The 26803-nt window shown below is 41.3% G+C and overlaps 1 protein-coding gene and 1 long non-coding RNA gene across 5 annotated transcripts; one reads left to right on the forward strand and one right to left on the reverse strand.

Moving 5' to 3' along the window:
- The first annotated feature begins 678 nt into the window (after positions 1 to 678).
- pou3f3b (POU class 3 homeobox 3b) lies at positions 679 to 26803 on the forward strand. 3 transcript variants are annotated; one of them, XM_007885157.2, is made up of 2 exons: positions 679 to 1826; positions 26714 to 26803. In XM_007885157.2, exons 1-2 carry the CDS (start codon positions 714 to 716, stop codon positions 26744 to 26746), a joined length of 1146 nt encoding a protein of 381 aa, XP_007883348.1. In that variant the 5' UTR covers positions 679 to 713; the 3' UTR covers positions 26747 to 26803. The 3 variants fall into 3 exon arrangements, 2 of the variants coding, with proteins under 2 accessions (XP_007883348.1, XP_007883353.1); XM_007885162.2 differs by lacking the exon at positions 26714 to 26803 and adding an exon at positions 3175 to 3339; XR_006085003.1 differs by lacking the exons at positions 679 to 1826; positions 26714 to 26803 and adding exons at positions 2530 to 3004; positions 3175 to 3339.
- Positions 22189 to 24321, reverse strand: LOC103172392. Of its 2 annotated transcripts, none has more exons than XR_486946.1 (3): positions 24086 to 24321; positions 23340 to 23411; positions 22189 to 22271 (listed from the first exon to the last, which is right to left on the reverse strand). It is a non-coding gene; the product is annotated as an uncharacterized LOC103172392 (long non-coding RNA). The 2 variants fall into 2 exon arrangements; XR_486949.1 differs by lacking the exon at positions 22189 to 22271 and adding an exon at positions 22315 to 22355.

Genomic DNA, 26803 nt, shown 5'->3' on the forward strand with positions numbered 1-26803 from the left:
CACACAATAATAAAGCGGCCAAAGGCATTCGCCTAATTAAAAAGCAGCCAATCGGAACCGCCGGAAGGAAGCCCCGCGCCGGAGTCTGGCGGTGCGGACCCGTCAATCACACAGCGGGTATCCAATCAGCGGGAGCGCCCGCCCGAGCTCCTGCCCCCGCGCGGGCGCGCGCCCGTGTGTGCGGTGTGCGGTGTGCGGTGCGCGGGCGGGCGAGAGAGAGAGAGAGAGGGGGAGAGAGGGAGAGGCGCGCGGCGGCCCGAGAGGTAAACAGTACCTCAGTGAGGAGGGACTGTCAAACAGCAGCTCTCCCCACTCCCAGCACCAGCAGCACCAGCAGCAGCACCAGCAGCAGCGTCCCCACACACCGCAAACTCTCAGCAACAATAACAACAACAACAACCACCGCCGCCACCACCACCACCACCTCTCAACGCCGCCAGAAAAGGAACTTTTTGCTTCGAAAAAAAAAGGAACAACTTGCCACTTTCCCCCCCCCCCCCCCCTCTCTCTCTCTTTTAATTCAATTCGCCTGTGTGCCACCGACAACCGCGAGGAGAAAACAAGAGAGAGACACGGAGTGAGTGAGTGATTGAGTGAGTGAGTGTGTGTGTGTGTGAGAGACAGAGCGAGAGAGAGGGAGAGAGAGGGAGGGAGGGAGTCGGGGGAGAGAGAGAGAGAGAGAGAGGGAGAGGGAGAGAGAGCGAGAACACACCATGGCGACAGCGACATCCAACCCTTACATACCGAATAACAGCATCTTGTCGTCCAACTCCATCGTGCACGGCGACTCGGGCGGGATGCAGCAGACCAACTCGTACCGGGATCCCAGCAAAATGGTGCAAAGCGACTTCATGCAGGGGGCCCTCGCCAGCAACGGGCACATGCTCAGCCATGCACACCAGTGGGTGACGGCGCTGCCGCACGGCGATGCCGGCTCGCCCTGGTCTTCGGCCATGTCCGGCAGCCCCCTGAGCCAACAGCAGCAACAGCAGCAACAGCAGGACGTGAAGCCGTCGGTGCAGGTGGTGGGTCGGGACGACATGCGCACGGGGTCCGCTCCTCTCCATCACCACCGCCCTCCTCACCTGGCTCCCCATCAGCCGCCTCACGCCGGCCACCCGGCCGCCTGGGGAGCCACCACCGCGGCGCACATCCAGTCCATGGGCTCGGCCGGTCAGCCTCTCATCTACTCGCAGCCCGGCTTCACCGTGAACGGCATGCTGAGCCAAGCCGGGGCTCAGAGCCTGCACTCGGGCTTGCGGGACACGCCGGAGCTGAGCGACCACGGGCAGCAGCACCACAGCCACGATCACTCGGACGAGGACACGCCGACCTCCGATGACCTGGAGCAGTTCGCGAAGCAGTTCAAGCAGAGACGGATCAAGCTGGGGTTCACTCAGGCTGACGTGGGGCTGGCGCTGGGCACCCTCTACGGCAACGTCTTCTCCCAGACCACCATCTGCAGGTTCGAGGCGTTGCAGCTGAGCTTCAAGAACATGTGCAAACTCAAGCCTCTGCTGAACAAGTGGCTGGAGGAGGCCGACTCGTCCACCGGCAGCCCCACCAGCATCGACAAAATCGCGGCTCAGGGGAGGAAGAGGAAGAAGCGCACCTCCATCGAGGTGAGCGTCAAAGGAGCGCTGGAGAGTCATTTTTTGAAGTGTCCCAAGCCCTCGGCGCAAGAGATCACCAGCCTGGCCGACAGCCTGCAGCTGGAGAAGGAAGTGGTCCGGGTTTGGTTTTGCAATCGGAGGCAGAAAGAGAAACGCATGACGCCGCCGGGAGGAGTGCAGCAGACGGACGATATGTACTCACAGGTCGGCAATGTAAGTGCCGACACACCGCCCTCTCACCACGCACTACAAACTGCCGTGCAGTGAGAGCGCAGCACAGGAACACGGACTGTTTTGACTGCATTTTTAAAACGAGAGAGAGAGAAAGAGAGAAAGAGAGAGAGAGAGACTAAACGAAATCAACAAGATTAGGACTATCATGACGATAGCGGTTTTTATACTGTGATTGTGAGGTTGGCGATTGCATAGAATGAGTGCACCAAAAACTGCAGATGTCTTCTGTTTTTTTTTAATATATTAAAACAAAACCTAATCCCCTGGTTTGTGGCGATCGACAGCAGGACCCCCCCTGATACCTCCAGATAAGTATGCCTACATTTCCCTGCTGTTCAAAGGAAAAGACTGGTTTATAAAATAAATCATTTCAGATTTGGTCCGGTGAGATCGTCCTTGCAGGCTGGGTGATCAGAAGGTGTGTGGTGCTTTGCAGCGCCTTGTTTTTCTTGGCTCTATCAGGTGCACAGAAAACACCGAACAACAAATCTTTTTTTTTCCTGCTATTTTGAATACCGAGGCGATTCGCGCTGTAGAACAATTTTAACAAATCTGCCAGAGAGAAAAAAAAAGGAGGTATTCGCACTGAATAGAGGAGACTGGTAAAGGGAAGGGGGTCGGTCTTAAGAATCACTTCAGAACAACATTAAAGCGAAGCTTGCAAGGCAAAAAAAAAAGGGGGGGGTGATGGTGGGGGGAGGGGGGGGAGAAGAACCCACAAAATAAAATGGGTTGATCCAAAAATAATGACAGATGGAACTTTCAGCGGCGAGGCAATGTCGGAAAAGGAAAGACAAAAGAAAGACTGGAGGATTTTCGTGAGAAATCGCCCCAGATGTGTCTCTGATGATTGGTTCATTATGTTGTGTATTCCCCCCCCACCCCCACCTCACCACCACTCTCCTTCCCTCTCGTTCCCCCCTTCACGAAAAAACAAACAACCAACAAAAAATCATCGCCTGAATGTTTTCTAATTTCATCTCGAGCCGATTGGAATAGAAGGATTTTTTAATTAAAAAAAAGAGAGAAAAAAAAACACTGACCATCTGCAGCTGCACTTACTGAACTTATCCTCTTCTAAAACCATTGCCAAGTTTGAATGACTGGGTGCTGTGGATGCGACTGTATAAAACTGCCATTTCCAAGCAGTGTTCTTGGTAGGTTTCAATATAGACTTTTCAAAGACGGCAATATAGAGTCAGTAGATCAGTTACTGATCTNAAAAAATATTTACTTTATATTTTCATCAAAATTGACTTCTTTTAATATTTTATTCAGAATACCTATGAACTGCTGCAAAAAAATCGGTAATTTATTTTTCCCCCAGATCTTGTATTAGATGTTTTCAAAACGAGCACAAGCAAATGCGACGAAAAAAACGGACAGTTATTAGGTAATAAGGGTATCTTTTGATGTGATCATTTGATTGTAATTTAATTTCAGTAGTGATTCCGTAAGAGATGATTGAAGAAATAAATTTGTTAGAGTCAAACGATTTTTGTGGCTCATGTGTCTATATACAATGACAGTACCTCAAAAGAAACATTTTTTCAGGAAAAAAAAACGTTAGTCTGTTTTACGTGTTTCGAGCATTTATTTATGAACCAGAACTTCATTGCCATACAATTAAATTAAATGATGTTTTAATATTTAATGCGTCTGTAGGCTTAAGTATTCACCGTTTGGATTTTTTTTATTCTGAAAGTAACGTGCAGGTTAAATTATGTTATGAATTTATAAATCAAATCCAATTGCTTTCTGATTTGTGTGCTAGAAATAGGAAAGCTTTTAATCATGCTTATGTCGCGTGTTGTGCGATTCTTTAGGAGGCATATTTGCCCTCACTCTTGTTCTTTGTATTTTAACGGGTCTCCACGAGATACAGCAAACGTGTGCCTGTGTCTGAATAGATTTACATGATTTTTTTTCAAGTCATTGATTTGTAATGTTTTGAGAACACAAATTAACCATAGCCAGAAGGTCCTGGTGTTTAATTAGTCAGTTTGAATATGCGGTTATTTATCGGGAAATGATTTTCTAACTGTTTACAGGGAGGGGAGAAAAAGAAACTCTCAAAAATAAGGTTCAGCTGCAGGTCACCGCTTCATTGAGCGGGTTGTGTTTATATAGTTTAGACCGGTTTACTCTGTATTTTTTTAAAAAAAACGAGACCCAGTGGGATAGGGCGTCTGGATATATATTTTTTAATCAAAGATGCCTTGTGTATTATCTATCTGCACAATTCTGCTTGTAAATGCGTTACTTATTCAGGGAATATTAAACAATCGAAAGATTAGACCATCGTTAAATCGTTTATTAAAATTAATGTTTGCTGCCGTTAGTAAAATCGGGTATTCCATTTGCACCAAAGTTCACTTCTTTTCCGCTTTTTTCACAGGTATATTTGCATGCATTATATCAATGGTACCCAAATTAAAATCCAGTCATTGAAGCCAAATATGGTGCTGCGTTTATTCCGTCGAGTATTTTTTGTTAATTGTTGGACAATATACAATGAGTATTGGTCTGTTTTGAAATGATACGCAGACGAATAGTTACCTTCAGATGATTTCTGAGCTATTGACAGTATGACTTCTTCAGAAATGTCTGGTTAGTGTGGCCTTGTCATTTGAAGTATGCGGTATTGTTGTGATGCCGATCTATTCTGTGTGTTCAGGTGCAGTACTTGTGAGCTGCTCCCGAGACGCCCAGAGGGTGGAAATACAAGGATTATCGTGAGATTTTTTTTAGTGCGTAGACTTGTGATGGTTTGCCATTGTAAAATAACCACAAGGCTCGTTAAATTGTTGACACGTTCTGGCTTTTCTTCTTTCTCTGAATAGCTTGGTATGTGATGTCAATTAAGTCTTATCCTACAATTAGATGTCGAAAATCTGATCATTCTGTCATTGTTATTTATTTCCCCTTGTGTTGGCTTTTAAGCAACGCTGCGGTTCTGTGTGTGTGTGCAGTGTATCCATGGGAGGTTATGCTTCAACGTTAGCACTGGGACGGTAATTCCCTGCCACTGTATGGGGGCGGGGGTTAAAGGAAGCTATAGTTTGGCCAAATCGATGCATTTTTTGGCATCTATCGTCACTAATAACCTGGCCGATAAGGAAGCATTTCGAGTCAAATGCATAGTATGGACTGTGGGGCCATTGGTGTTGTCAGGAAGACAGAACACTGTTAGCAAATAATAACACGTGATTCTGAAAATGTTTTTTTACACACACACACACATGAAGCGTGTTGCTTTTTAGGAAGCGATACGAGGTGTTTAAACTGTCCTGGAAGATGTTGATTTGTGTCTCTAGAGCTGCAGTTGGGAGTCTGGAGTGGTTGTGTCAGTCCCTGGTGATTAAAAGTATGAAACTGAATCTGATCTCCGATTTTATAAGTTTGATGTTTGTAGGGAAATGAAGCGTTGAAGCCAGATTCCATGTAAGTGCTCCATCATAACAGGAGAGTCACTGGAGAATTGCGTGAAAATATGAAATATTGCTATGGAGGTTTTTCATAATAGTTCAGCTTGTTCGAAAGAACTTGTATTTAGTTATAGCTGCCGTTTGATCCCTAAATCAAAATCCTTCACGCATAGAATATCCGCAAAGATCTTGATAAAATAGGCACAGGAAAGTGGAAGTAACTCAGAACAAAAGGCAAAGCCCATCTAGAATTTCAAATGTATGTTGAGGTGATGAGTCTTGAATTGCACAACATTTAATAGACTTGATGCAAAGCATTCAGATATTCCGCTTTAAATATTTATCGCATTTGCGTTTTATTATCTCACTCGCTTTAGCGATTCACTTAATTTTTTTGCTTCTCTGCGTTTTGCTTATGTTAATCATGTGTCATATATGTTTAAATTAAATCCCCATGTGCATGCAGACAGATTCCTGCTGCGCGGATAACACCCTGCATTAAATGTTGTTTTTTTCTCGGTATATTTCGGCCACTTTTAACTGCCAACGGTTCCCAATATGTTTCACGTCTCATCCTTTTATTTTCACCTCGCTTTCGCTCTCTCTCCCCCTCTCTCTCTCTCTCTCTCTCACTCACAGATGAACTTCATTTTAAATGGCACATCCTTACCATTTACCAAAATGTGCATATCATTTATGATATACTAAACATATTCACATACGCTTGGTCTTGCAGGTGTAAAATTCCAAAGCTGAAATATTTTAGATGTCTGTGGGTTTTTCGTTTGTATTTCGGTGGTTGTACCTTTAATCCAGCGAGAGTCCTTGTGATCGTGCCATTTCTTTCTGAGATTATTGTTCTGCCTTTTGCATCCATTTAAACGGATGAGGATTGCGTGTTCGGCAGCAGTACAATAAAAGCGAGCGAAGAATTGCTAAATGCATTGAGAGGTAGCAAGGTGTATTTAGACATATCTATCGATTGCTCCCTCAAAATGCTTTCCATGACGGTCTTTGGGTTTCTATTTGGAGTGACTGCAATGAGCATTAAGTTAGGAAAACATTCAGAAGTTATCGCACGAGTCCTCAGTTAAGGTTGAAGCGTTGCTACCAACTTAAATGCTGATGAGCCACATTTCGCTCACTGTTGCAACAGGTGTAATCGTGCTTTCTCAGCACCGTTGTGCAATAATTAGGCAAACTTTCCAAATTATATTGTAAGCCCTTGACATGTGTAGATTTTTTAAAACAAATTGTTGTCATAAAATTTAAATTTGCCAAGTTTTGAAAAAAAATTGCATTTGACCTGTCGTTTGAACTTATTGCCAGGCCACGTTTTGCACCTTTTCTTCCACACCAGTCAAACATTTATTAGAATATATGACGCTACGTCAGGGCGCCAAAACCAAATATTGTTGGTGACATTAAACAGACTCTTGGCGTTTGAAAGGGGTGAAGGAGAGAAGCAGAATATAGTCAGGATATAACAATGTATTTACTGCCTTGACGAGGAGCAGAGTTGGTTGATATACAGAGCACTCCGAGAGTTTGTTCCATGTCAGTGGTAGAATGCATTGGCAAACAATCATTTTGAAAGCTTGAACAGGCGAGATTGACCACCAATATGAAAGGATAATTTGTCTTAATTATCAACTTCTTACATAGTATACCGCTCATATACATAGTAACATAATGGGTTTATTTCTTACATATTGAGATTAAGTGAATTTCATTTTTTTTAAAAATAACTTTTTTAAGACCTGGAAAGTAAACGTTCATGGCAATGAGATTATTTTACAGTTGTCTTACTTTTCCAGATTAAAAAAAACTAGTACGATTGTACTGATAACGACATGCAGTAAGCAGGGCGCCACAGGTTTCTGCGTTATTGGGAACTGCGTGGGGTTAGTTTGCATTTAATTTACAAATCGTGCTAGACTTGAATCAAAGTACTTCCAGTTTTCTGATCCGGCTTTCTTTCATTGTAATAATCCCTCAATGCAGTAACGAGTACATTTTTAACCGCCACAGCCTTCCCCTCCCAAATAAAAACAGCGACACTGAACACACTTGCACGATCAACTGATTTTATTACGCTTGTAAAACTCCCAAATACAGGCCTCGTCCCAAATGCCAGTGGTAAAATCTTGCGATCTTGTCAGCTCAGTGACTTGGGCTTTGCACAGTTTCAAGTAACATGCTTGCTTCATGGAAGTGGGAGGGGGTGCTGCAGTTTGGTGTCTGGTTATGTGCTGGGGATTATGCAGGCGGATTGCTGGAAGCCCGGACTGCCAATACACAAGGCAGGTGTTGACCATCTTACAAGTTATTTTTTTCTGGTGGCGAACATTAGAGCACAACAGCCCCTCAAAAAGATTCACGTTTCTCAGATCAATGAGCAAACACTGGTTGCTCAGTAACTAAATGCAACGCGTTTCAAATAACGTCCGATTTTATACAATTATTTAATTAATTTTACCAATGGTCAAAGTGACACGTTGCCAGATTAGGAACATGGATTACTTTGACGATAGGCAGCTGGGTTGATTTTCATATTAAAAAAATACGAGGCGGAGAGAGAAGTTGAAAACGTAAGAGAATTAAGTTTTAATTATCATCGATAAAGATATGTGACATCGCACCATCAGACCATTTCATTTCAAAGGAACATCTGATCAAACTTTAGTAAATAATTGGAAATCAATGTCTTTAAACTATAAAAAAAAACTGGGGAAATGCAGTACCAGTAATTGATTGTTATCGTCAAGTTTGGGCACAACTCCTGAGTATATTTGTTGTGAATCTGATTATAGATTACCCTTGTAAAATGTTGTTCACGGTATTCTGTATTTTTAAGACAGTGCTTTGCACAATACTTCGCAAGTCGAAATATCAGTGTGGTTCCCTGACTATTCCTTGGCTCTTTATAGACGGTTCCCTATGCGGAATGTTAGGGCAATAGCTGGTGAATGAGAAGCAAATGCCTGACCTGATCCGATAAGAACTGAACAGGTCACTCCATCTACTGGGGAAAAGCATAGGAATAACATACATCCTGCAGATTCTCCCTTCCAACCTTGCAGCGTCCAAGAGAGCGTTTAAGATGGAATTTTTATTGGAGTGGGTAGGATTTCTGGTTGATAACTGGACTATGTGAGAAAGCGTGAGTCGGTAGAGATTTGGTAGTGAGTTAAAATTAAAACCCAAACACGGTCAGCTATGACCATAACAGCTCATATTGTTTCGTTTTAGTAGCATTTGTACAGTGCGCAAATGGAGTTAGATTTAGATCAATGTTGGTTGGACCCTTTGTATTGTGGTTAGCAAAACTGGCTGTTTCTGAAGAGTCAAATTGTGTATGTCAGTTTCCGGGGCTTTCCTCTCCTTCCAGAGCAAATACTAATAATGCAGTGCAGCTGATCCAGGCCTGAAGTGATACAGTCCAATTACAGTCATACAGAGTAAGTTATAGAAAAACACGGCGGTTATTAGTGAATTAGTGCGGTGACCCATGTGGGATCAGCGCTGTCTCAAAAGATTCCCGCACAGTTTCACAAAGGTGGAGAAGTCTGTTCAATATTGCCTTATTTCATCTGGTGAGGGGATCCTTTAATGCGCTACAGCGTTGTGAAGGGGGGACTTGAAAATAGCTCCAGACTCTGCTCCTTCAACCGAATGTGTCTTATAACAGTAAGGAAAGTTTTCGCCAACTTCAAGGCAACACTAAAATCCACGCATATATCCGCAACAGGACAGTCGTCACCTGAAAAACGAGAGAAAAAGAAACGCATTGCAGCCTGTTTGGTTTGGCATTGTTTTATGTTTTCTAAAAACAAAAAGCTAAATGTTAAAGTAGCACTGAACTGTTGAAGTCTACACATCACAAATCTGTTACAACGGTTCCCTTTCAAACACGACCAACGTGCGATTACCCGAATTGGCACCAAATGATTATCGAAAAAGGTGAACGATTGTTTTATATAAGCATAACATTTAAAACAATAAAGAGTTTCCTTTAATGATTTCACTTAATTTGCTTCTGAGGACTTTATCTAACTATTTCTCGAAATATTAAAACCCCGCTAATTTTCCTAATCCAAAGTTTATTACTACAAGTCGGTAGGTGGGGGTTACATTCAATAGGTTAAACGGTTCGCCCTCGTTGTGTTAGAAAATGCGTTTTTAAAATGCATTATGTGACTGATTATGAAGAACTGGAACCCAGAGGACAAGGCTGTTTGAGCAATTCTGATGCAAAAGAGGACAGTGACAGATCAAAAGGGAAGGAAATATTTGAGATATAAAACAAGACTTGGGCGGATGGTTCGCATACCCTTTGAATGCAAACCACCGTCTGCAGATCAGACGATGTCATTACGCGCCTCCAAAAGTGATACCGGCCACAGGTGTCGTTGAACTGAAAAGTATTTTAGTGCAACAACAAACTGCAATAAAATAGGAAAACCTCTCTACTGTTTCTTCATGTTGACCAGTAAAGTTATTCAGGCAACATCCATGTGCCACTGACCGATTCCACTTGAAAAGTAAGTTGTCGCCACGACATAACTTAGCGTTTCGTATTTATTCATTGTGTTTTAATCAAAACTGATGCGATTGGTACACGCGAAACTGTGAAAAAATGAATTATAAATTCAGTCATGGAATGAAGGAAGCCCAAACAATAATCTTCCATCATATTTGTACTGTTTAAAAATAAATATTATTAATCATGATAATTAAACCCTGATAATAATTATCAGAGTGAAGTTTGTGGAATTCATTAACTCGTCAGAGTAAGGTACTTTAGTTGATCGGGGAGGTGGTGCTGAGCTGTGTACGGTTCGGATGATGATGGTTTTTGTGTTCTGTATACTGAGGCTTGATGAATAGACTTGTGGCAACATGCAAAATGCAATCTGGAAGTGGAAATACATTGACGAGCCAGTAACAATTTATGAACAACATATTTAACTTCTCTTGAAAAGACAATACTTGAGTTAATATACAGTCAATTCACTTTACAGTATATTCTGTGAAGTGCTTTGAGATGTCTCGAAAACGTGATAAGGCGCAATATCAAATGCAAGGATTATTATTATTAAATTACACCCCACTATGAATGACCATATAAATGCATATCAACATACACAACGTGGGATTAATACACATAAACGATTATATGACAGCTTATGCATTCCCGTAGAAGCACACAGGCAGCATGGAATAATTGAAATATACAAACTATAAACATGTTTAAGACATACATATAGATACATACATAAATACTCAAACAGTGCAAAATGCATACGTATAGAAACATATATGCATTATACTTAAAAGTGCACTTGTTTATCGAAGCTTTGTGTGATACTGAGTGTAACAGAATTTAAAATGTTTGATCAGAGCCTCACATCACAGTTTTATCTTTGATAGATTGCTCACCACAATGAATAGCACATGCCCTTTGCTGTAGTTCCACTATTTCAGATGGTACGATATGGTTGATCAAGTCTAAGATGATCAGAACAGGTATATTCATTTTCGACGTGTATCTCGGAATTTACTCTAAATTATGTCCTATGAGGTGAACAGACTCACATAAAACAGTAAAGGGGGTTGATTTGAGTTAAGTACATGGGTCTTAAATATGATAACATGGTTTGAAAACGAAATTAGAGCAGATGAATTTCGAATTTGCAATAACTATTGTTTTGTTGAAGCCATTTGGAAAATGGGGTGGAATGAATGCAGTTTTTTTCCCCAAAATAAGACAACAGCAATAATCTTATAGTGAGCTTTTGTGGTGTGTGTGGGGGGTGGGTGGAGGGGGGGGGGGAGTGTTGGGGGGGAAATCTGAATATGATGTCAGCATTAACCCAACTCATTTATTTATTGCTGCTTTGTTTAGGGTATATCCTTTTCAATTTAAAATGAAGTTTCATAACAATGTGACACGCTACTAAACTCAGTGAGGTTTGTCTCCGGTTCGCTGCACACACTAAAATGGGAGTTTAATACTGGACCTCTTTGTATAACTGCAATAGTGTTTCAACAAATCTCGAAGATCACTTTAACATGTTGTTATTATCCAAGTCAATACTGGAATTAAGGCAGGTTCTCCCGTGCTGAACTTTCCCCTAATTATGCTGTGTAATTAGCATTAACAATTTACAGAACTACTTGTGGAGGCGCTGTTTGGGAGAAATTATGTGTCATTTTTGACAGCGGAAGAAACCTTGTAGTCTTCAAAGATGAAGCACTTGTGTGAATGAAATATCGGCGTTTATTCTTTGCTAATAACTAGGACTTAAACCCACTTCCTAGGTTTTATTATAGAGTACTTTAAACAAAAAAAACAACAGAATCAATCAGCCAGCTTTGGACTGCAAAATATGCAGTCACTACACTTTACAGAAAATGTTCTGAAGCACTTTGAGACATACCCCAGAGGTGAAAGGCACTATGTCAAATGCAATTACAAGGATTCTTATAAATATGCCGCCAAGATAACAATATTCCACACCATTGGATTGAAGTCTTTTCCTCAGGCTTTTAATTCAAAGTGTAAACCAGTGCAGATGGGAGTCTAATTCTGAGTAATTTGTTTAAAATGACCAAGTTGTAGGATCTTTGCTGTGCATCCTAATCCATACACTATCAAAGACATAACATTCAATAACAAAGAGTATCTTCAAAGTAAGTTATTTCCTTGAACGCCTCGCATAACTGCAGTGGAAACATATATACTCTTGAAAGTTATTCTTAAAAAAATCTCACCAAAAAGAAATACTGTTCTAGTTGTTTATTGTAACCAATTTACGATTAGCACAGATGCTACCCCACCTGAAAGGCGTTATATAAACGCAAGTGGTTGCTGTTGTTGTATGGTTATTGGAGGCTCCAAGGTGGCGCACATAAAAACAGAATGAAGCAATTGAATCAACCTTCTGAGCTCGGTGGGTCAGCAGTATACCAGGGCACTGCTGATGACAGTCCAGCCAGACTGACACATCAGCAGGACTTGGAGGGGCAGACCAGCTACTGGGAGCAGCGATTCGTCCCATTCGGCTCATGTTAACACTGGTAGCCAAAACCTTAACAGTTAAGGCAGTTCTAGCTGGACAAGCAATGGGAAGCTTTCCAGCCCTGCTTTCAAATGCAAATTATAAGGTTTTAGCTGGTTAAACTCCAACAGCAAACCAACGCACATGCTGGGGTCCCCATCGTTGGCTCCTGCCAATCCATCTCTAATACTGTCCACAATTAGGTAAACAGGGTGTCTCCCTCCAGGGAGAGCGCGGCTATTCCATTCCTCACATAAGGCCATCACCATGTGTAGGTAGCATACATGTGTCGCACTCTCCATTTGCTTTGGATACGCTTAAGCTTGGTGATGGATTTCTGCTTGTGACAGACACCCCTTTGACCAAAAATGTTTTATGTACATTATTAAAGACTATATTTCCAAGCAGATGGAGAATAAACCCTCTTTCGTTCCACTATGCTGACAAATACTGTTCTCATAGTTCAATGTAAGCAGGCAGCGATAGCAATCAACAACTCCTGTTCAACCTCTTGTTCGCTTTGTGTTAAATTGGATTCTGAGTGCTTTGAGAACATTTAAACAATGTTTTATTGGAAAAATATGGAAAGTCAGCTTCATTATATAAATGGCTTCTGGTGTGTGGTACACTGGCATACAAATAAGGACTGCTGCAATTAATTGTGTTCAATTCCAATGGTTATAAGTCTTACAGATAGTCTGTTATAAGAACCGTGACCACATGCGGAGCACATTATGGTTTATTATAGAGGTCACCCCGATAGCCTGAAGTGAAATACCCTAGTATCATCACTAGAAAGCTTGCCATGTTTTACGGGAACCAAAGCTTAGCTATGTATTTGCTTGTTTAAAAAGAGTTAAATTTCACCCCCTGAATTATCCATTGCCATTCCTGTCATTGCTTTAGACGGTATTTATGTAGACCGGTCTATTGAAATATATATCACTTTATTACACATCCTGTATGAGACTCAAATGTATAAAACTTTTACTGAATATTTATTTATATCTAAGCTTGTGTGTACAATCATACGATTTGCTCTTGGATGATAGCACAGTGCAGCAGGACACGATTTTCAAATGATGACAGATCTACAACATTAACGTGTTTACACGCGCTTTCATAGATACAGGACTTGAGTAATGCGACAGGTGGGCATCAACTTGTTCAGTGACGTTGGAGAGTAATAGCAAATACAGTACTTTATCAGTGCCTTTCTCACAGAACATTCCAGTTTTGTACTCTTAAAAGGACTCGTGATAATCAAACTGCACTCGTTAATACTGCATCGCAATCTTCACGGCAGTTCCAAGGCATAACTTGCTCTCACCATCGCTGCAAGTTCATTTCAGGGAGCAACCAATTCTTTTGACGAGTTCAGATAGCCAACTGGTAGAGTACTGAGACGTAGTAAATGCATAACTAGTTTTTCAAAGAATATTATGTTGTGATCGAGAATAGACTCAAAGGGAAATATACGCTGAAATGTCATTATTAGATCAGGTTGGTCATTCCCATACTTCAGTAGGTAAACACTGAAGTGCAGTTTTGTGGACATTTATATTTTTAAAAATATTGATCTGAATGGACGAGAGTATAATTTACAGATTACATATGATGCATTTGATATATCTGAATCCAACTTGTCGTTTTAAATAGAAGATAAGTTTCACTTGTGTTAAGAAGGCCAATGTTTTTGTGATGTAAGTAGCCAATAGCCTGGATATCAAATAATTGAAACTAATGAAAACGAGAGATGTCACAGATTCAACTTAACATCTCAGACCAAGGGTACATGTTGAATGGAAGATTGTGCATTGCTAACATACATACAACCAAATTCATGTACTTTTCGTTTGTGAAGAAGTCCCCTGAGTATTTTCCTCCTCTTCCCTGGTCTCACATTGATCGTGCTAAGAAGGCGGCCGAGAGAGGACCTGATTTCCAACCACTACGAAAGCTGCACTGAAACTGATCGTGTTACTGTGTGTGGTCCTGGTGGTGATATGACATTGATATAAATACACACAAACGCGTAAGCACACGAACGTGTTATGGCATTGGGAAAAGTTTATAATATTGCAGTCGTAGACTCGATTTATAGCAATCAAAGCACGAAGAAATATGAAACTTTCATTGCAATTACATGATTACTTTCTCTGCGAGCCCTGCATTACTAACATACATTTGTTTAAAACCCAGTGCGTGTTTTTTGTGCTCATTTGCGTGAACACGAAGCAATGCTCAACATGTATGCAGTTCATTGTGCACCATTGCTGTCATTTTCATGTGAAGGTGTTAACGCCTCTATTATCTTTCCCCAAACTCCTTGTCTCCCCAGACCATCTATTACCAAGCTAAAAGAGCAGCTGGGGGAGCTGTTTCCAGGTCTTCGCAGCTCTCTGGCTGCTCTGAGCTCGGCAATAGGAAACACCCGGAAGAATGAATCTCCTCTCTGTGTGGGAGGTGCCTGGCCTCTGCTCGACACCTCGCCATAGCAGCTCAACTAAGGTCAGCAAATCTGTGGCGTGGAAAACTGAACTTGCACCCCCACTGTTGTGGGTGTGTGTTCACCGCTAACTATGATCTCTTGCTTACATTATTTGTTGTCTATACAAGCTACGATATTACAACAAGCAGGAGGATAGTTCTGTTAAATAATGCAAACTATTTACCACCATGCCCATAGAGTGTGACTGAAGCCGAGTGGCTTGGGTATTATATTCAGAATAGTAAATAGTGTGGAGTATTATTATACGGCTGTGATTAGTGCAAAACGTTCAGCTGATGTCACACAACTTGAGAGTGAAGTGATATTAGTTTATTATTTATGTTACATTGTATTCGTTGTTTTTCTATATAAAAAAAAAGTTTGATCCCACTCTCCAGGAATCTCGGTCAATGCAGAATTTCCGACTGAGAGTATAGACAAGTGACTTCGCCCAGTGCTCTGGTCGTGCCACTCAAATGAGCTGCTCAATGGTATTCCAGTGTATCTTGGGATTACTTGTGACTCTGTGGTACTGTATACCTACACACTGGGTAATTGTGCTCACTGACATTCCACAACACGTTAGCCACATTACATGAAGCAGGATGCCAGGTATTAGGTTACAACAATGTTAGCAGCTTCCAAGCGTCCTACTAATTTAATTTAAATCAATTCTACCGTGGAATTTTTTATTTGCGTTTTGTTTTTTGCAAAACGTGTGATCTTTAAGAGGTAGTGAGAAATGATACTCGCAAAATAGGATAGGCCAGATGGACTGTAACGGTATTTTCTAGTCTTGGGCATTCTTGTGTTCTTAGTGATTTTTTTTTCTTTGTGCGAAAGGGAGTGGATATCTTGCCATTCTGGGAATGCTCGGGGTGATACAGAGAGGACAAGATAAAGCACCATCCGCAACCCTACCTGAGATGTAAAGAGTAGTGTTAGTTTGTGTGTGTGTGTGTGTGTGTGTAAGCTGCAGAGACTCGGAAGGATATTATGTTAATTTGACATTACTGCAGCTTTATCTGGAAATAATTGGAAGCAGATTACAGGGAAATTGTGCACACTGTAGTTGGCTCTCCTCTCACTTCTTTTTTTTATCAATATTTTAGCACTGTAGCCTTCAACAGTGATTAAAATGTTTCATGTTAATTGATTGCACTTTATCATGTGACATTTATGATTTGTAACCGAAAGGTATAATTGTGCAATTTATCTAAATGTTACAGAAGTATCCACAGTATGATGTAATGTCTGAGGCTGTATTTTACAAAAGGACAATCGCATCATTCTGAAAGAAGGTAAATCTTTTAGCACCATTGCATTTTTTTTACACAAACGTTATATTTCTGGCGAAACTTTTGTTTTCAACGGGGTGAGGTTGTCGGTGTTGGGGAAAGGAATGCTTTTCACTCTCTGAATGCCTTTGACATTCAGCATGAAACATTCGCAGGTCAGTTATAGTGGAAGCCACATGCAGCCTCCCAACCTCAGAAGTGCACCATTTCAGCAGTATTTTGTTTTCCTACTCCCCGCATGTTGCATCCTCATGACCTCTCAGCGAGATCGCCAAGTTAAGTTAGTGTCAATCTGTTCTGAAATGTGGAAAGGTTTGTGTTGTGCATCCAAGGCTACTCGGAGATGGAGCCCCCCAGGAACAAAGGGGCGATTTGATTTCTCCAGTGAAAGATGGGATTTAAACTCGGGTTTCAGAGTTAAAGAGCTAAACAGTAATGTGCCGCACATCCCTGTGCCCGCGATGTCACTTGTTGTTTATTGCCCTAAATCTAAAGTGGACAAATATTGGAAAACATTAAATTCACGTATTATGTATACACTGCTGCCCCCTGCTGTTGAGTTTAGAGATACAAAATATTCATTTGCTAAAGTATTTAAATTGGTTATTTGTCAAATTTAGCCATTAACACGGAATATTGTAGTAAATGCACAACACTGCTTATGCCTCTATGCATTTCGCACTACATTTATAGTAATGGTTAACATAAGTCTATTGGATAATGACAAGTCTGCAGTGTGACAATTGTAAGGATGACGAATAGTTTTCGCTGAGAAGCGACGTTGCTTAACACGGTTTTACTCAAAAAGCCAATGAAGCACCGCTTACTGTGGGATCAGCAACTGTTCGGGACACTACCGCTGTGTTTCGTTGGTCACATTCATGGGGTTACCACTCGCCAATGTAGACCCATTGGGTCCGCACAGACTATACAGACAGTCCACAGCTGTACTGAGCGGAAATGGCAGAAAACAAATTTATCCTAACCAGAGTTAAGTGATTGAGAACCACAGTATTTATCTTCAAAATGCCCTTCGTGCTTAAGAGCAACGTACATGATACTCCAGGAACTATCCCGAATATTTAATAATTCGGAAAGGTTACAGTATTTATATTTACGGTTTTTTTTTCCAGCCGCCTACAGCAAAAAATGCTGAATCGTTTTCTTTAATTGCTCTGCCATGTTGTTTAATGAAAAACACACATTCCAAAAACTCTCATGAATTCAGAAATGGAATAAACTGCTCAAAATCTGAACTTGAATTTGAATTCAAGAGTAGCTTTCGACGCGTTAATTGCAGCAGAGACACGTGTGTTTGCAAGAGAAAGAGAGGATTTTTTTTAAAACTCCAAATGAAATGTGTTTTCAATGTTTGGTATGGCGGATTTGTGGAATAGTGATGATGTAAGTGTTGCAATACTGGTCGCTGAACTCCCTCCTATACTTGCTCCACGGCTTTGCAAATTGCCGCATTAATCATATCTAATTGTGCTTCTGTTTGTTATTCGCTGTCAATCCCACCCTCTTCGCTTTGCACCCAATCTGCTAATGTCAGTGTGGACACCCATATCCAACAAGGTCTATACGTGTGGCCATGCAACTTACAATCCTCGCAACAGTGTCCTGTCTTCAACACTTTAACATATAGCTTCACCGAGATGTCTATTTGCACAGTGCAAATGTTGACGGGAAAGTACAGGTGGAAGGTTGAACGTTTTAATTTCCAAATAGTCTTATTACTACCGTTAGTTAACCGACTTGACTCCCCTCAAAGTATTCGACGTTGGACTTTTTAACCAGAAGATTCAAGTGGAGGTTAAGGAAACGCGTGCTGTGCAAAGGAGGTGCAAATCAAATCAGTCCCTTGCTTTGTAATAATAAAACTACCCCGATGGCGATGAGATCATGTTTCAGTCTCTTTCCTGTTTTCAATGTGGTTTCGAATGCAATGTGCATATCCTTCAGGTTCTGTCCCTCTCTGGGTAGTGCCGTGCCGTGCCGTGCCGTGCCGTGCCATCCTCGCTCGGGGGCTGTTCACTGGACATTTGCAGATTTCACTGCGTTGCTTCTTTCTGCCATTTCACAGCAGTCACTTTGCCATCAATCGCCAGTGTTTGTGAGGTGCAACAGGCATCGCTGCACTCGCTGCTGTGCTTTACAGCACAGAAACACATCAAAAGCATCAGGTCCCCCCCCGCCCCCACCCCGCATGCTTTCATTTAAATGTGCCGCCGTTTCCACCCTTTCAATCCGCCGGGTTTCTAATACACGTGGTTTCTTTTTTATATTAAAAAAAGTGACCTTAGATGCAGAGAATGATTGATGGGCGCCCACTGACACAGTGATATAACGACTGCTCAGTGCATCACTCTGCTACAAAGCTCTTGGCTGTGCCTGTTCCGCCCGTATGTTTCACGGCTACTAACGCACGTGGATTACTTTCACGTTTAACACACGGGAGAATGGTGTGTCAGCAAAGCCTCGAGGATTTTCCTCAAGAATCGTTAAGTCTTGGCAATTTATTGAGCGCTGTGTGAATAAACGGAGCGACCGTCGCATTGCCATACAGTTAGGATATTGAATAGGGTTTCAAGGCAAAGCGTGCAATGTGTTCCGGACAGTGGTTGTGCAGACCGTGTTATCACTGCTTTACATGACTGGTGCTGACTTCGTCTCTTTCCGAAAGTAAGCGGCCGTAATGAGGAGTAGCAAACATCTCCACTGACTCAAATGTACCGTCAATTCACTTTACAGTCTATTCTGCGAAGCGCTCTGAGACGTTTGGAAGACGCGAAAAGCGCTATGTCAAATGACAAGGATTATTATCATTGTTAAATCTACAGCAGTTTTCTTTCTCGGAGTTTGCCACGCATGCAGTGGGCTGAGAATACACATGATTGGATATAAAATATGCAATAGGACGGTTTGGGGGTAAATAGGGACAAGGTATTCCCACTGGTCCAGGATTTTTTTCAGGGAAAAGGCGTTGGGAATAAACCAGATATCTGTTCTGAGGTGCTGACTGGACCACGGGCTGGATGGGCTGAATGGCCTTCCTCTGTGATTTTACACTGTTCGCGTGTTTGTTATGAGTTATGCGATGTTCCTTTGGTTCCTTAATATGCAGCAACTTGTGATGCGTGGAAATCAATCGACTCTAGGCCCGTATTGTTTTGAATTTAGGAGTGTGAAGGATTATGGAAAATTCTTAAATTTAGTTTTAATTTGGTAGAAACCCCAGACTCCCCCGGCAGTTGTGCATAGTTGTATATCTAATCATGCGCACTCTATATTGACAAGAAATAGTTCACAACATATATATTTAAATTCCCCGATAGTATTTGAATGGTTTCACGCTATAGGATGATGGCAATATAGGCATTGGTAAGTGGGTCTTTTAAATAGAATTAGAATTGCATATTTGCATTGCAAATGACCCGCCACCTGAGCCCATCAGTGCTGCAGCTCCATTGAACACACGGGGCAGTCAGAGAGTTCAGGTGAAAGGCAGTATTGTAGGTCAGCATCAAGTCTGTCACACATGCACAAGCACTGCTGTCAGAGCAGTAAGCAAATACATTCAGGTGACCAGGAGCACATAGCCCACAGCCGCAGACAGAGCACGTTAGTTTCGCTTTAATTGGGGGGAAAACTAATTCTCCTCCAATTACACTCTCCCGTTGGTCATTATGCTGATGAGTGTGGCAAGGAACCCCCGCAAATAACATCTCCAATTCTCTTTCAGGGAGATTTACCGTCTTAGGCTTTCGGTGCAAAGGCAAAGAAAATGATGTTGATGTTTTTCTTGTGCCAATGTATATTCTGGTTGGGTTTTACCAGTTACATTTAAGTTGTTACGATTACCGAGGTTGCTATTTTGCGGATATCGCCGCCTCATCTGCGTGATGCTGTTGTATCCGACTCTCCTTTGCGTTTGTGGGTTTGTGCAATGAATTGCTCAGTGGTTTGAGGGATCCACAGTACTTGGGATGGCAGAGCCTATGTGTAGAATATTTGTAGAGCAAGGGATGGGAGGAATAGGCAGTTTAAAGCATAAATGCAACAATTCAAATAACAATGCAACACTCAAAAGTCAAATCCTAGACCCAAACACTTTTAATATATTGAAATCTTCAAAAAAAAAATAAAAGCTTAGCACAAGTACATCTTGTGCTTAACTTTCATATGTTGTATGGAAGATTTCAATAGATTTCAATAATGATTGTTTTAGAGGCATCTGATTTCCGAATATTGGCTGTGGATATATGTTTAGGGTATATTTATTTTATGCACAATTATCTCTTACGACTGTACATGTTTCGTTTACGTATATTTTAGCTGACAATTGTTCGTCATTTTTGTACAACACTTAAATGTATGGGCGGGGGGGGGGGGGTGGTGGGGGGGAATCATATTGACGTGACGTGAACACATCAGAATAAATATTTAAAAGGCTGCAAAAATCCAGTGTCACGAGATTAGTGTTAGTCACGATTTTGAACTGATGATGTGTGAGATTTCGGGTAAACTGCGGAAGACTGATTGACTGTGAGCTGAAAGGATACAGTGCAGAATGAGATGAGAAAGCAGAAATCGATCAACTGGGATTATAAATGAATCTGTTGGGAGATTGCTTGCTCTGACAGCAGACGCACATGGCTACCGGTAGATCTTTAATGATTAAAGGACACGTCCCTGTTCAGTGGATCTCTAATGAATGGATGGCAATTCTCTCAGATCTATAACTCTCAATAAAACACACGCACACACACGTACAAACGCAAACATACAGTAGAACATCAGTGAGCGAACCGACTTTCTCATATGTCTTTTATGTTCCTACTGACTGACAATGTCACAGACTCGAGCAATAAGTTTCCAGTCGCTTAACTGAGTTTAATTGCAATAACAAAGCTGCGGCTGGGTCGGTTGTGTTGTTTACTGTATTGCATTATTACACTTGGCGTTGATATCTGTTTTTAAAATTCCAGTTTTAAGTTATCACTCATTTGACAGCAAAGCAACCAGACAGACCACGTCCAGTCCATTTATAAAAGGTTGTCTGTAACAGAAGCTGATTATCTTTATCTCACACACTACAAGTCCCAACACCCCTCACTGCTTCGGAGTAATCCGCGAATTATTCACGAGGGATTTAGAATTACATTTTATTTTTTAAAAGAATAATAAACTTCAAGTCCTCATTGTGTCTCGCCAGAATATCGTGCGATCTCCCTACGTATAATTGGTTACATAAACGCTGGGTAAATCCAGTTATTGGGTTCCAAAATAAATATTTGGCCAGAAATATAAAACATCCCTCATCAGGCTAGAGAAAAAAAAATATGTTTGAAAGTCGTTCTTTGTCAGACTTTTGACTAATTTCGGGAATTAAATTGCTAGAGTTTTGCACTTTCTAAAAATTGGGAGTGCAGAACACCGGGTTGTAAGTCAAACGTGCAAAACATTGCAACTTTAGAGTTTTATGTTTAAAGATTCAGTGTAATATATTAGATTTGGTGATATTAATCCAATATATATTACTTTTGGTGATATTAATACACATGCAACAAAAAAAACGTGATTTTGTCTGCCTTGGCAAATCAGGGGAAAGGCAGAATTTTTGGAATGATCCTTGACCGTTACACTTCTAATGGTTTGCAGCCAAATTATTGGTCAATATAGATTTTAATAGTTTGCTAAATCCATTCTGGTCCATCAGTAAATGTATAACATTCTACTAACAATTTCCTGGTCTCCGTACCCCAACCAAGCGAGCGACCCATCCCAGTTTGGTGGATGTTTCATGAGATCTGTAACTTTTAATGACCATTAAGAACACACGGATAGTTCAGTAGATTTCGTGTGTGTTCTGGGGTCGGATCCCATACCTATCGGTCATCCTGAGGGATTCCAGCAGAGATGTCCTGTTTATCCGGTGCCATGGTGACCGTCTTTCTCCAGCCGACCCCTTCAATGTGGCTTGAAAATGCTTACATTACACTGCAAAGAGGCCATGTTTTGTCGACTTTCCCCTCTGTTAGTATTGCTCTTTCTCTCTCTCTCTCTCTCTCCTCCTCTCTGTCTCTCTGTGTGTCTGGTGCAGCCGTGGACCTCAGAGCCTCACATCTTCCAGTCACAGTCTGTGGGCGATCAGAATCCCAGATGTCAGACAGCACAGGAGCGTTCATTGCTGCAGTTTTATCATTCTTATTGATGTAGTTTTACTAAGAGAAAATGACAACAAATGAAACCGAACGCAATCGTTTCGGTTGGAGTGGCTGAATGGCCCTGTTTCTATGTTTCTGTTCCACTCCCTCTCATTTCCACATGTACTGTAAGACAACACATTCAGCATTTGGGGAGGAGAGAGGGGAAAAAAAACTTTGGGGGGGGAGGAAAACAAGTTTCGTTTAGTGTGCGTTATCAACCGACCGATGAGCAAAATAATCTATTTTTTTCAAAATGAAAACCCTTTTATTGTGCAATATGATTCCTGATATAAGTTCCCCTTTCAGTTTTTAGTGGAGATAACGGGTCTCAACAACTCTTTTATAGATTATTTTATGTGTACATATGTGTCACATATGAGTTATTTTAAACCTGGAGTTATTTTAAATAAACGTCGGTTTAGTATATTATATCAAATCGAAGCGAATTTAGTTATGGGGGAAAAAACACTGATCATTGCAATGCAGCTATAAATGCTACTTGGTCAACCAGAATCTTTAATGCTAAAATGCAAATTGACTTTTAAAGAAAGGTTACAAACGCATCTTGTCTCATTTAATCTAATGTTTCGCTGTAATGTGTAGTTCCCAGTTAGATACTCTTACATACGAGGGAATTCATGCAACCGACCAATAACACATCAGAAATCCCAGCCCGGAAGCTTTATAGGTTTTTCAGATGATGTCCTTTATTTTGAATCAGACACTGGCGGTACAATCCGCTGCATTTACTGTACACGGAGCAATTACAGTGCACGGATATGTGCACAAGATGTCCAATTCAATCCGGTTTCTTAACAATAACAAACAAAATGGATTTCAGATCTCATGATCAATCTGATTGATTGCAATGGGATTTTTGTAAACTGCCTGTCCTTGTATATGTGAATATGTCTGGGTGTCTGTGTGTCTGGGTGGGGGGTGGAGGGGGTGGGGGGTGGGATGTGGAGGTCCTTCTAATTCGTCCATCATTAAACCTACCTTCTTGTGACACGTTTCTCAACACGTTCGTTGCCGCCTGGACTGCGTAAGAGATGGGAGACCTGCAGCTCACTGTGAGACAGACAGACAGACAGACAGACAGACAGACAGAAAACCTTACTGAGGATCTGAGGATCTAAACAAACACAAAAGCATTCAAACCAACCCCGCGGATCCCAACACACCCCGTGGTATCAGGTGCAACACCAAAGGGAGAGGGAGGAATACAGCAGTAACACAAGTGTTCACCGTTAAACCTAAATCATACACATGTACACGCAGCTGAATGTAGTTGTGGGACTCCCTCCCCAGTCCCCTCGCCCTGTCCCCCTCTTTCCCATTTTCAGGTCGCGTCCGAAGACTTTCCTCTCCGTCCATCCCCTTTCCCCCCTCCCCCCCTCCCCCCCGGCGCGGCATCGCATTGCTAAGCGCTCGGGGACGCCCGCCGGCCTGGGGAGCGCTATGTGAATGCAAGTCGTCGTGGTCGTCGTTGTTGTTGAACGGCAGGAGTCCTGTCCTTGCGCTGCTCATTCGCTAACAGGAAATCGAACAGTGGCATTTTGCAGCCGAGCATTCCCGGCTTTGCTGCTGCTCTCCCCACAGTGATCGCTCACATCAGAGCAGACACAGGGCAGCAAACCTCTCACTGCCTCACTGCCTCTGCTAAACACCCGCCATCCCACATCAACCAGATATATAGATTATATATATATATATATATAAACATGTATAAACATGTATAATACCTTTGATCTCCTCCGGACTCACCGATTCTCTGGGTTTCTGAGGTCGGAGGTAAATCTGAGGACTTTGCAATGCAGTCTTCAAAAAAACATCAACTAAAAGCTTTCACAATTCCTACCATTAAACACAGAGACTCACCACACTTGCATATACATATATACACACACATATATATATATATATACTAAATCCGGATAAAATTCCCGCTTGTTCTATTTAAACCGGTCTCAAAGTCTACACCAGGTCTTGTGAGATCTTCACAGAGAAATCTTTTCAGCTTTGTTAAGGTAAGGAAACGCTAAGACTGGTTATAGACCCAGACTCACAGGAGACATTACACACAAGAAAGATCCCGTCTAAATAAACTCGAGATTCAGAACCAAACCCAATAGCATTTTTTTTCACACAGAGAGGGGGGGGGGGGGGGGAAGAAAAAAATATTTGATCGATAAATATTCTCAAATGAGACTATTATTTCGATGATAACGCCACATCTGTTGGGATTTTTTTTTTTTGCAAACGTCATCTGCACAGGGAACGTAGCTTTAAATATTCATGGGGGGAAAGGAAGGAATCCTTAAAGGAGCAGGACTTAAATCTGTAGATTTTTTCCACCTTGAAAGGTGTGCCTGTATATGTCCAGACATTGCAGGAACATGGGGAGTTTGGGTATGAATGTTTCTGGCTGTTTTTTATTCTTGATCACACCAATTCCTCCCTGCTCCCTGCTCTGTCTGATTCCATACATACAAATGTAAATTCAGACCCATCAATCATCCTTAACGATCTAGTCTGGTCTCACTTACTAAACCAATCCCTAGAGACGGATGGGGGAGGGGGGGGGGGGGGTGGTAGGGGGATAGAGGGGGGGGGTCGCCTTGTTCGAAGTGACTGCTTACAAAAGAGATCTGCTGGAAAATGGGCTAAAATTCCTCTTCAGGGGAAATACATTTACACAACGTTAACGAACAATCGACATGTCAGCTGTTCTTTTAAAAATATATATATATTATTATTATTACTACTACTACTCCCCACTTTGACCACCGATCGGACAAACGAGAGCAAAAGCAGAGAATATGTTATTTTGAAAATATTGCAGTTTTGCTGATTTGCTGGTTCGATGTGTTTATTGCAAGTAATAAACCATCTTATAGGACACGCGCTGTTCTGCTCTCGAATGAACCCTTCTCACACATTTAGGTATGAATAATATATTTCATTTTCTACTTAACAGATGTCAACATTTTGTGTGTCCTCAAAATCTACATCAAGCTGAGTTTTGAGTGGTCAAAGTGCACTTTGCATTTGTTTAGCATTCTGATGAAAGGTATTAATTAATATGTGGCAGGGCATTAATACAAGATGCTGCAAACGTCACTATTTTTTCATGTAATAAGAAGTTTTTTTTTAATTTTTGAATGTATTTTCCTCCAAATTGTCATTAGCCAGATTCGAGGTGGTGTTCAAAGATTATTTTTTTAAAGCCTTTACCACCATCTAGTGGTGACATATTTGTTACAAGGTCCTGTGAGAACAGCATGTCCCAACCCTCCAGAGGAATCACCTTTTGGGAACCCTGAAAAATAAATGAAAATCTCAGAAATATTTTATAATGCAAAGACACATAGAATACTCAGGAATTATTTGAGATCTTTCTTGTGTGGACAAGAAAGTACTTATTTGTCTGGTCACATAATACTCTTGACAAATTCAAACTTGCCACAGGCAAAACATTGGAGAGGGTTTAAAAAGCAACAAGGATTGCAGGACTTAAAGCTTTAAGTTATGAGGATAAGTTTGCAGCACTAACTTGTTTGCCATGGAAAACGTATATTTAAGAGAGGGGAACTAATCAGGATCTTATAAATATTGAATGATGAAGATGATGTGAGCTTCTTAGACTTTGAAAGCAGAATAAAATGAAAAAATAATCCTTCCATGTGTTATAGTCCCCTTAACGTTGGGAGGTTTATTTCAAAGTACCACACAGGATGTACTGTAAAACGTAGTTACTGTGTATTTTGTAGGCGAATGTAGTAGCCAATTGGTGCACAGCAATGTCCCACAAACAGCAATTAAGTGAATGACCAATTTTATTTTGGGGATTATTGACCAGAACTCCAAGAGAAACTCCTTTGTCTTTTTGAATAGTGCCACAGAATCTTTAAAGTCCACCTGAACAGGCAGGCAGGACCTCATTTTTTAATGACTCATCCTAAATCATCTTCTACAACAATGCAACACTCCCCCAGCGCCACATTGAAGTGTGAGCAATGAGGTGAGCGGTCAATTATTCTGTACCTTTGTTTACCAGAAAATCAGGAGAAACTCTTTGTAAAAACCTTTTCAGTATATCCTGTGAAGCGCGTTGAGAAATCCACCCAATGTGAAAGGCATGATGCAAACTGCAAGGATTAATTACAAGGATTATAGGATTATTACTATGACAAGAGACTACATCAAATGCAAGTATTATTATTATAAAGATAAATTACGTGAATTAAGAATTAACGAATATGTTTTTTAAATGTAATAGTTTGTGTTTCTTAGCTTGCACTTTATGCCCTGTACATTCTAGACCTCACCTGACTCCCTTCCCCCTCCACCATCTTTTTTTTCTCTTACAGGAAAGAAGCAGCCCTGTACCAGGACTCAATTGAGTTTCAGATAGATCTATGAAATCTGAATTTGGATCTTCTTTCAAAAAGAATTTTATC

The sequence above is a fragment of the Callorhinchus milii genome, unplaced genomic scaffold, assembly GCF_018977255.1.
Source record: "Callorhinchus milii isolate IMCB2004 unplaced genomic scaffold, IMCB_Cmil_1.0 Scaffold4, whole genome shotgun sequence".
In the NCBI taxonomy this organism is placed as follows: domain Eukaryota; kingdom Metazoa; phylum Chordata; class Chondrichthyes; order Chimaeriformes; family Callorhinchidae; genus Callorhinchus; species Callorhinchus milii.